Consider the following 12,944-nt stretch of genomic DNA (forward strand, 5'->3'; position numbering starts at 1 on the left):
ATGTCACACAATAAGCTGAATTTGTGTTCTTGTTTCACACATTATAAAGAAATCTTTATCAGCCAATAGATTTATACCTGGCACAAAGGAAGATGGTTGTGGTGGTTGGAGGTCAATCATCTCAGTTCCACGACATCACTGTCGGAATTCCCCAGGGAAGTTGTCCTAGATCCAATATCTTCAGCTGCTTCATCAATGATCTTCCCTCCATTGTAAGGTAAGAAGTGGGGATATTTGCTGACAACTGCACACTGTTCAGCAAACTGTGGAGGCTAACTCACCTCCTGACCCCCAAAGCCTGTCCACCTTCTCCTAGGCTCAAGTCAGGAGTCATGTTGTGGAGATGCCGGCGTTGGACTGGGGTGAGCACAGTACGAAGTCTTACAACACCAGGTTAAAGTCCAACAGGTTTGTTTCAAATCACTAGCTTTCGGAGCACTGCTCCTTCCTCAGGAGTGTAATGGAATACTTCCCACTTGCCTGGATGAGTGCAGCTCCAACAACACTCAAGAAGCTGCCACTCTGTGCTAGTGGTGGAGGGAGTGAATTTTGATGGTGGTGGATGGGGTGCCAAACAAGCAGGGCTGCTTTGTTAAACTGGAAAGAGTGCAGAAAAGATTTACTAGGATGTTGCCGGGACTTGATGGTTTGAGTTATAAGGAGAGGCTGGATAGACTGGGACTTTTTTCCTTGGAGCGTAGGAGGCTTAGGGGTGATCTTATAGAGGTCTATAAAATAATGAGGGGCATAGATAAGGTAGATAGTCAACATCTTTTCCCAAAGGTAGGGGAGTCTAAAACTAGAGGGCATAGGTTTAAGGTGAGAGGGGAGAGATTCAGAAGGGCCCAGAGGGGCAATTTCTTCACTCAGAGGGTAGTGAGTGTCTGGAATGGGCTGCCAGAGGTAGTAGTAGAGGCGGGTACAATTGTGTCTTTTAAAAAACATTTAGATAGTTACATGGGTAAGATGGGTAATAGAGGGTTATGGGCCAAGTGCGGGCAACTGGGACTAGCTTAATGGTAAAAACTGGGCGGCATGGACTGGTTGGGCCGAAGGGCCTGTTTCCATGCTGTAAACTTCTATGATTCTATGATTCTAAGCTCGACGTCATCCAGGACAAAGCAGCCCTGCTTGTTTGGCACCCCATCCACCACCATCAAAATTCACTCCCTCCACCACTAGCACAGAGTGGCAGCAGTATGTACCATCGACAAGAGGCACTGAAGTAGTAACTCCCCAAATCTCATGCGATAGCACCTTTCAAACCCACAACCTCTACCTAGAAGGACAAGGGCAGCTGATACCGGGGAAAATCACTCTTGGAGGTCACCCTCCAAGCTACATCTTGGCTTGGAACCATTCTTTCACTGTCGCTGGGTCAAAATCCTGGAACTCCCTCTCTAACAGCACTGTGGGTGTACCTACACCACATGGACTGCACTGGTTCAAGAAGGTAGCTCACCACCACCTTCCCAAGGGCAATTAGGGATGGGCAATAAATGCTGGCCAAGCCAGAGACACCCACATTCTATGAAAGAATGAAACACAAAGCTGTTTGTATGACGGATGCTGTTTTTCCGATTTTCTGTACATGCAATCTCAAATTGGAGACACATAGCACATAGAACACACAGTGCAGAAGGAGGCCATTCGGCCCATCGAGTCTGTACCAACCCACTTAAGCCCTCACTTCCACCCTATCCCCATAACCCAATAACCCCTCCTCACCTTTTTGGACACTAAGGGCAATTTAGCATGGCCAATCCACCTAATCTGCATGTCTTTGGACTGTGGGAGGAAACCGGAGCACAGGAGGAAACCCTCGCACACACGGGGAGAACGTGCAGACTCCGCACAGACAGTGACCCAAGCCGGAATCTAACCTGGGGCCCTGGCGCTGTGCTATCCACGTGTGCTACCGTGCTGCCCCATCATTAGAAAAATGAAAATCTTAAATCAGTCAAATCCAAATCTGAATCAACAGACAATCATACAAAGCAACTCCCCAAACACACACTAATTTCACCTGATCTTTCAGAGAATGCTGCTTAACAAGTTCGGATCGCAGGCGTGAATGTATATAACTCGCCTTAAGGACAAAAGATAAGATTACTTTATTTAAATGTTTGCCCTTCAGATCTGAGAGCGGTCAGGGCACAAGTTGTGGATGACTCAACTGAGAGTTCAGATCAAACAGATGAGATCTCTGCTGTCCATAATCATTATCTAAAAGTAGCGGCTAATAGCTTTAACCCATTAACTGCGCGAGGTTCTGAGCCAGTGCTATGAGCAAAGACTGTCAGTGGTTTAAAGGATTGGATCTTATTCAGTGAGATTCCAAGTCCTGTCCTGTGTTGGCCTGACCCTGTTATCCAGACTGACCAACCTAACTGCAGTTCCTTCCAATCACCTTCCACAGTCCCAGGCTAACCCCACCCCCCTCCATTACTCAGGCTAAACCCCTCCATTACTCAGGCTAACCCCCTCCATTACTCAGGCTAACCCCCTCCATTACTCAGGCTAACCCCCTCCATTACTCAGGCTAACCCCCTCCATTACCCAGGCTAACCCCCTCCATTACCCAGACTAACCCCTCTCCCTCCATTACCCATGCTAACCCCAACCCCTCCATTGCCCAGGCTAAACCCCTCCCCCTCCATTGCCCAGTCTAAACCCCTCTCCCTCCATTACCCAGGCTAAACCCATCTCCCTCCATTACCCAGACTAACCCCTCCACCTCCGTTACCCAGGCTAAACCCCTCTCCCTCCATTACCCAGGCTAAAGCCCTCTCCCTCCATTACCCAGACTAAACCCATCCCCCTCATTACCCAGACTAACCCCACCCCCTCCATTACCCAGGCTAAACCCCTCCATTACCCAGACTAACCCCACCCCCTCCATTACCCAGACTAACCCCACCCCCTCCATTACCCAGGCTAACCTCACCCCCTCCATTACGCAGGCTAACCCCACCCCCCTCCTTCACTCCATGGTAAGCTGCAACCTGCAATGGTGCCTGATTAGACCTCAATGGCATTAGCCAGTGGGCAATGTGGAGATGTCGCCGTTGGACTGGGCACAGTAAGAAGTCTTACAGCACCTGTTTAAAGTCCAACAGGTTTGTTTGGAATCACTAGCTTTTGGAGCGCAGCTCCTTCATCAGGTTAGTCAAGTGTGACTCCCGTGTGCCATTAACCATTGTGAGCAGGTATTGATCTTCTCTTCTCAATGTCATTTGGTACATTAGGATGAGGAGTGTGACTCACAGTTTTCCTTGCGATATTCCACAATGTAGCCTGCCAATCCAAAGGAACCAATGTACTTGGGGGGGTCCCAGTGGAGAGTGAGTGAGGTGCCAGTCACATCTTCCACTGCCAGGCCCATGGGCTGCCCCTCGGGCACTACAGAGGGAATAACAGATGGCAGTAGTTAGAGCACTCTAATTCATCCACACAGTTTTAGACAGTGGTATATCAAAACATGCATCTGGAGAAATTATTTCAAATCACATCAAACGATCCACAGTCAAATGGAAGCATAAGGATAGAAATAAAACAAAAGTTAGATATCGAGAAATTCACAGAGGTCGACAGTGTGGCGGAAATAAAGTGAAATAAACAGTAGCACTGAACACGAACAGGCACAGAGCTAACTCAACACTGCCATGCACTGGCATTTGGTGCTGATCTCTCCATCTCCGGCCACTCACTTACCCTCTTTAGCAATCTTTGGTTCCTCGGACATGGCTGGACCGTCCGGGGGAGAGACTAGACAGTCCGGGGAGAGAGGCTGCAGAGTCCGGGGAGAGAGGCTGCAGAGTCCGGGGAGAGAGGCTGCAGGGTGTGGGTCGGGAGAGAGCTGTGTCCGCAATGGGACTGCGAGGACACAGCGGTTTTTATGGAGATTCAGGATCCGCCCCCAGAGGCGCGTAAACCGGGAACCAGAGTCACCCCGGACTGGAAACTAGTCCCAACCCAACCACCCCCACTCCCCCACAGACCGTCACTTCCCCATAGACCCCCACTCCCCCACAGACCGTCACTTCCCCATAGACCCCCACTCCCCCGTACACCCCCACACCCCACAGACCATCACTTCCCCATAGACCCCCACTCCCCCACACCCCCACTCCCCCACAGACCGTCACTTCCCCATAGACCCCCACTCCTCCACACCCCCACTCCCCCACAGACCGTCACTACCCCAGAGACCCCCACTCCCCTGTACACCCCCACCGCCCCCACACACCCCACACTCCACTCCCCCATACATCTCCACTTGCCCATACAGCCTACACCCCCATTCCCCCACTCCCCCATACACCAGCACTCCCCCATACATTCACACACACCCACTCCCCAATCCACCCACACTCCCCCATCCTCCCCCATACACCCCCACTCCCCCATACACCCCCACTCCCCCATACACTCACACTCCCACACTCCCCCATCCACCCGCACTCCCCCATACACTCACACTCCCACACCCACCCACACTCCCCCATCCTCCCCCATACACCCCCACTCCCCCATACACCCCCACTCCCCCATACACCTCCACTTGCTCATACAGCCTACACCCCCATTCCCCCACTCCCCCATTCACCAGCACTCCCCCATACACTCACACTCCCCCATACACTCACACTCCCACACTCCCCCATCCACCCACACTCCCCCATCCACCCACACTCCCCCATCCTCCCCCATACACCCCCACTCCCCCATACACCCCCTCTCCCCCATTCCCCCATACACCCCCCACTCCCCCATATACCCCCTCGCCCCCATACACCCCATTCCCCATAGACGCCCACTCCCCCATACACCCCCACTCCCCCAGACACCACCACTCCCCCTTACTCCCCCACTCCCGAATACACACCCACTCCCCCATACACCCCCACTCCCCCAGACACCCCCACTCCCCCCTACTCCTCCACTCCCGAATACACACCCACTCCCCCCATACACCCCACGCCCCACTCCCCCACACATCCCCACTCACCCATACACCCTACACCCCCATTCCCCGACTCCCCCATACACCCACACTCCTCCATACACCCACACTCCCTCACTCCCCTGTACACGCCCCTCCCCCATACACCCCCGCCCCCCCATACTCCCCCACTCCCCCATACACCCCCACTCCCCATACACCCCACTCACCCATACACCCTATACACCCCCCTCCCCCATACATACAACCTCTCCACCAAACACCCCCACCCCCCCATACTCCCCCACACACCCCCACTCCCCAATACACCCCCACTCACGAATAAACCCTACACCCCCATTCCCCCATGCCCCCAGACACCCCCACTCCCCCAGACACCCACACTCCCCCATACACACCCTCTCCACCATACACCCCCACTCCCCAATACACCCCCACTCACGAATAAACCCTACACCCCCATTCCCCCATGCCCCCAGACACCCCCATTCCCCCATACACCCCCACTCCCCCATCTGCCCACACTCCCTCACTCCTCCATACACCCCTACACCCCAATACACCCCCACTCCCCCATACACCCCCACTCCCCCATACTCCACCACTCCTCCATACTCCACCACTCCTCCATACACTCCCACTCCCCCATACACTCCCACTCCCCCATACACCCCCACTCCCCCATACACCCCCACTCCCCCATACACCCCCACTCCCCCACACACCCCAACTCCCCCATACTCCCCCACTCCACCATACACCCCCACTCCCCCATACTCCCCCACTCCCCCATACACCCCCACTCCCCCATACACCCCCACTCCCCAATACATCCCCACTCCCCCATACACCACTACTCCCCCATACACCCCCACTCCCCAATACATCCACACTCCCCCATACACCCCCACTAGCCCATACACCCCCACACCCCCATACACCCCCTCTCCCCCATACTCCCTCTTACACCCCCATACACCCCCACTCACCCATACACCCCCATTCCCCCATAGACCCCCACTCCCCCAGACACTCCCACTCCCCCATATACCCACACTCCCTCACTCCCCCATACACCCCCTCTCCCCCATATACCCACACTCCCTCACTCCCCCATACACCCCCTCTCCCCCATACACCCCCACCACCCCATACATCCCCATTCCCCCATAGAACCCCCACTCCCCCATACACCCCCACTCCCCCATACACCCCCACTCCCCCATACACCCCATTCCCCCATACACCCACACTCCCCCATACTCCACCACTCCCCCAGACACCCCCACTCCATCATACAACCCCACTCCACCATACACCCCCCACTCCCCCATACACCCCCACTCCCCCATACACCCCCACTCCACCATACACCCCCACTCCCCCAAACACCCCCACTCTCCCATCCACCACCACTCCCCCAAACACCCCCACTCCACCATACACCCCCACTCCCCCATACACCACCACTCCCCCATACTCCCCCACTCCCCCAGACACCCCACTCCCCCCTACACACCCACTCCCACATACACCCCCTCTCCCCCATACTCCCTCTTACACCCCCATACACCCCCATTCACCCATACACCCCCAATCCCCCATAGACCCCCACTCCCCCAGACACCCCCACTCCCCCATATACCCACACTCCCTCACTCCCCCATACACCCCCTCTCCCCCATACACCCCCACCACCCCATACATCCCCATTCCCCCATAGAACCCCCACTCCCCCATACACCCCCACTCCCCCATACACCCCCACTCCCCCATACACCCACACTCCCCCATACTCCACCACTCCCCCAGACACCCCCACTCCATCATACAACCCCACTCCACCATACACCCCCACTCCCCCATACTCCCCCACTCCCCAATGCACCGCGACTCCCCCATACACTCCCATTCCACCACACCCCCCCACTCACCCAGACACCCCCACTCCCCAATACACCCCCACTCCCCAATACACCCCCACTCCCCGATACACCCCCACTCCCCGATACACCCCCACTCCCCGATACACCGCCACTCCCCGATACACCGCCACTCCCCGATACACCGCCACTCCCCGATACACCACCACTCCCCCATACACCCCCACTCCCCAATACATCCCCACTCCCCCATACACCACCACTCCCCCATACACCCCCACTCCCCAATACATTCACACTCCCCCATACACTCCCACTAGCCCATACACCCCCACTCCCCCATACTCCCCCACTCCCCAAAGCACCCCACTCCCCCATACACCACAACTCCCCCATACACCCCCACTCCACCATACACCCCCACTCCCCATACACACCGACTCCCCAAAACACACCCACTCCCCCATACTCCCCCACTCCCCTATACACCCCCACTCTCCCAGACACCCCACTCCCCCCTACACACCCACTCCCACATACACCCCCTCTCCCCCATACTCCCTCTTACACCCCCATACACCCCCACTCACCCATACACCCCCATTCCCCCATAGACCCCCACTTCCCCAGACACTCCCACTCCCCCATATACCCACACTCCCTCACTCCCCCATACACCTCCTCTCCCCCATACACCCCCACCACCCCATACATCCACATTCCCGCATAGAACCCCCACTCCCCCATACACCCCCACTCCCCCATACACCCCCACTCCCCCATACATCCCCATTCCCCCATACACCCACACTCCCCCATACTCCACCACTCCCCCAGACACCCCCACACCATCATACAACCCCACTCCACCATACACCCCCACTCCCCCATACTCCCCCACTCCCCAATGCACCGCGACTCCCCCATACACTCCCATTCCACCACACCCCCCCACTCACCCAGACACCCCCACTCCCCAATACACCCCCACTCCCCAATACACCCCCACTCCCCGATACACCGCCACTCCCCGATACACCGCCACTCCCCCATACACCCCCACTCCCCAATACATCCCCACTCCCCCATACACCACCTCTCCCCCATACACCCCCACTCCCCAATACATCCACACTCCCCCATACACCCCCACTCCCCCATACACCCCCACTCCCCCATACTCCCCCACTCCCCAAAGCACCCCACTCCCCCATACACCACAACTCCCCCATACACCCCCACTCCACCATACACCCCCACTCCCCATACACACTGACTCCCCAAAACACCCCCACTCCCCCATACTCCCCCACTCCCCAAAACACCCCACTACCCCATACACCCCCACTCCCCCATACTCCCCCACTCCCCAAAACACCCCACTCGCCCATACACCACGACTCCCCCATACACCCCCACTCCACCATACACCCCCACTCCCACAAACACCTCCACCCCCCAAAACACCCCCACTCCCCCATACACCCCCACTCCCCAAAACACCCCACTCCCCCATACACCCCACTCCCCCATACACCCCACTCCCCATACACTCCCACTCCCCAAAACACCCCCACTCCCCCATACTCCCCCACTCCCCAAAACACCCCACTCCCCCATACACCACGACTCCCCCAAACACCCCCACTCCACCATACACCCCCACTCCCCCATACACCCCCACTCCACCATACACCCCCACTCCCCCATACACAGCCACTTCCCCATACACCCCCACTCTCCCATCCACCACCACTCCCCCAAACACCCCCACTCCACCATACACCCCCACTCGCCCATACACACCCACTCCTCCATACACCCCACGCCCCACTCCCCCACACAGCCCCACTCACCCCTACACCCTACAGCCCCACATTGACCCCCACTCCCCCATACACCCCCACTCCCCCATACACCTCCACTCCCCCATACACCCCCACTCCCCCATACACCCCCACTCCCCCATACACCCCCACTCCCCCATACACCCCCACTCCCCCACACACCCCAACTCCCCCATACTCCCCCATACACCCCCACTCCCCCCACACCCCAACTCCCCCATACTCCACCATACACCCCCACTCCCCCATACTCCCCCACTCCCCAATACACCCCCGCTCTCCCAGACACCCCACTCACCCATACACCCCAAACCCCCACACCCCCCCACTGGCCCATACACCCACTCTCCCCCATACTCCCCCATTCCCCCATACACCCCCACTCACCCATACACCCCCATTCCCCCATAGACACCTACTCCCCCATACACCCCCACCCTCCAATACACCCCCACTCACCCATACACCCTACACCCCCACTCCCCCAGACACCGCCACTCCCCCATTTCCCCCACTCCCCAATATACCCCCACTCCCCCATACACCCCCACTCCCACATACACCCCACGCCACACTCCCCCATACACCGCCACTCACCCATACACCCTACTCCCCCATTCCCCGACTCCCCCATACACCCACACTCCCCCAGACACTCACACTCCCTCACTCCCCTGTACACGCCCCTCCCCCATACACTCCCACCCCCCCATACTCCCACATACACACCCACTCCCCATACACCGCCACTCACCCATACACCTGACACCCCCATTCCACGACTCACCCATACACCCACACTCCCCCATACACCCACACTCCCTCACTCCCCTATACACCCCCCTCCCCATACATCCCCACTCCCACATACACCCCCTCTCCACCATACACCCCCACCCCCCCATGCTCCACCACTCCCCCATACACCCTCACTCCCCAATACACATCCACTCACCCATACACCCGACACTCCCATTCCCCCATGCCCCCAGACTCCCCCACTCCCCCAGACACCCCCACTGCCCCATACACCCCCTCTCCACCATACACCCCCCATACACCCCCACTCCACCATACACCCCCAGTACCTCATACTCCCCCACTTCCCAATACACCCCCACTCCCCCATACACTCCCACTGCCCCATACACCCTCACTCCCCCATACACCCCCACTACCCCATACACCCCCACTCCACCATACACCCCCACTCCCCCATACACCCCCACTCCTCCATACACCCCCACTCCACCATATACCCCCACTCCACCATACAACCCCACTCCCCCATATACACACACTCCCTCACTCCCCCATACACCCCCACTCCCCCATACACCCCCACTCCCCCATACACCCCCACTCCCCCATACATCCCCACTCCCCCATACACCCCCACTCCCCATACACCCCCACTGCCCCATACACCCCCACTCCACCGTATAACCCCACTCCCCCATGCACTCCCAATCCCCCAGCCACCCCCACTGCCCCATACACCCCACGCCCCAATCCCCCCCCCCACTCACCCATGCACCATACACCCTCATTCTCCCACTCCCCCAGACACACCCAATCCCCCAGACACCCCCACTCCCCCATACTCCCCCACTCCACAATACACCCCCACTCCACAATACACCCCCACTCACGCATACACCCAACACCCCCATTCCCCCATGCCCCCAGACACCCCCACTCCCCCATACACCCCCACTCCCCCATTCACCCACATTCCCCCATACACCGCCACTCCCCCATACACACCCACTTCCCCCATACACCCCCACTCCCACATATACACACACTCCCTCATTCCCCCAGACACCCCCACTCCCCCATACACCCCCACTCCCCATACACCCCCTCTCCCCTATACACCCCCACTCCCCCATACACCCCCACTCCACCAAACACCCCCACTCCCCCATACACCCCCACTCCCCCATACACACCCACTTCCGCCATACACCCCCACTCCCCCATATATACACACTCCCTCACTCCCCCATACACCCCCACTCCCCCATACACCCCCACTCCCCCATACACCCCCACTCCCCCATACACCCCCACTCCCCCACACACCCCAACTCCCCCATACTCCCCCATACACCCCCACTCCCCCCACACCCCAACTCCCCCATACTCCACCATACACCCCCACTCCCCCATACTCCCCCACTCCCCCATACACCCCCGCTCTCCCAGACACCCCACTCACCCATACACCCCAAACCCCCACCCCCCCCCCCCACTGGCCCATACACCCCCTCTCCCCCATACTCCCCCATTCCCCCATACACCCCCACTCACCCATACACCCCCATTCCCCCATAGACCCCTACTCCCCCATACACCCCCACCCTCCAATACACCCCCACTCACCCATACACCCTACACCCCCACTCCCCCAGACACCGCCACTCCCCCATTTCCCCCACTCCCCAATATACCCCCACTCCCCCATACACCCCCACTCCCACATACACCCCACGCCACACTCCCCCATACACCGCCACTCACCCATACACCCTACTCCCCCATTCCCCGACTCCCCCATACACCCACACTCCCCCAGACACTCACACTCCCTCACTCCCCTGTACACGCCCCTCCCCCATACACTCCCACCCCCCCATACTCCCACATACACACCCACTCCCCATACACCGCCACTCACCCATACACCTGACACCCCCATTCCACGACTCACCCATACACCCACACTCCCCCATACACCCACACTCCCTCACTCCCCTATACACCCCCCTCCCCATACATCCCCGCTCCCACATACACCCCCTCTCCACCATACACCCCCAACCCCCCCATACTCCCCCACTCCCCCATACACCCTCACTCCCCAATACACACCCACTCACCCATACACCCTACACTCCCATTCCCCCATGCCCCCAGACTCCCCCACTCCCCCAGACACCCCCACTGCCCCATACACCCCCTCTCCACCATACACCCCCCATACACCCCCACTCCACCATACACCCCCAGTCCCTCATACTCCCCCACTTCCCAATACACCCCCACTCCCCCATACACTCCCACTGCCCCATACACCCTCACTCCCCCATACACCCCCACTCCCCCATACACCCCCACTCCACCATACACCCCACTCCCCCATACACCCCCACTCCTCCATACACCCCCACTCCACCATATACCCCCACTCCACCATACAACCCCACTCCCCCATATACACACACTCCCTCACTCCCCCATACACCCCCACTCCCCCATACACCCCCACTCCCCCATACATCCCCACTCCCCCATACACCCCCACTCCCCATACACCCCCACTGCCCCATACACCCCCACTCCACCGTATACCCCCACTCCCCCATACACTCCCAATCCCCCAGCCACACCCACTGCCCCATACACCCAACGCCCCAATCCCCCACCCCCCCCACTCACCCATGCACCCTACACCCTCATTCTCCCACTCCCCCAGACACACCCAATCCCCCAGACACCCCCACGCCCCCATACACCCCCACTCCACAATACACCCCCACTCCACAATACACCCCCACTCACGCATACACCCAACACCCCCATTCCCCCATGCCCCCAGACACCCCCACTCCCCCATACACCCCCACTCCCCCATTCACCCACATTCCCCCATACACCCCCACTCCACCAAACACCCCCACTCCCCCATACACCCCCACTCCCCCATACACACCCACTTCCGCCATAAACCCCCACTCCCCCATATACACACACTCCCTCACTCCCCCATACACCCCCACTCCCCCATACACCCCCACTCCCCCATACACCCCCACTCCCCCATACACCCCCACTCCACCATACACCCCCACTCCCCCATACACCCCCACTGCCCCATACACCCCCACTCCACCGTATACCCCCACTCCCCCAGACACTCCCAATCCCCCAGCCACCCCCACTGCCCCAAACACCCCACGCCCCACTCCCCCACACACCCCACTCACCCATGCACCCTACACCCTCATTCCCCCACTCCCCCAGACACACCCACTCCCCCAGACACCCCCACTCCCCCACTCCACAATACACCCCCACTCACGCATACACCCAACACCCCCATTCCCCCATGCCCCCAGACACCCCCACTCCCCCATACACCCCCACTCCCCCATACACCCACATTCCCCCATACACCCCCACTCTCCCATACACACTCACTTCCCCCATACACCCCCACTCCCACATATACACACACTGCCT

At 58.8% G+C, this 12,944-nt stretch overlaps 1 protein-coding gene across 1 annotated transcript in view; it reads right to left on the reverse strand.

Annotated features, from left to right (window-relative positions):
• LOC140393986 (myosin-binding protein H-like) overlaps positions 1-3,850 on the reverse strand; it is a 230,014-nt gene extending 226,164 nt beyond the window's left edge. Inside the window, exons 1-2 of the mRNA XM_072480709.1 lie at positions 3,715-3,850; positions 3,268-3,402 (exon numbers count right to left, since the gene is read on the reverse strand). Of these exons, the coding sequence (XP_072336810.1) occupies positions 3,268-3,402; positions 3,715-3,745 (166 nt within the window). The 5' untranslated portion in view covers positions 3,746-3,850. The remainder of the gene's footprint in view (positions 1-3,267; positions 3,403-3,714) is intronic.
• Positions 3,851-12,944: the final 9,094 nt, after the last annotated feature.

The sequence above is a fragment of the Scyliorhinus torazame genome, chromosome 17 (genome assembly GCF_047496885.1).
Source record: "Scyliorhinus torazame isolate Kashiwa2021f chromosome 17, sScyTor2.1, whole genome shotgun sequence".
In the NCBI taxonomy this organism is placed as follows: domain Eukaryota; kingdom Metazoa; phylum Chordata; class Chondrichthyes; order Carcharhiniformes; family Scyliorhinidae; genus Scyliorhinus; species Scyliorhinus torazame.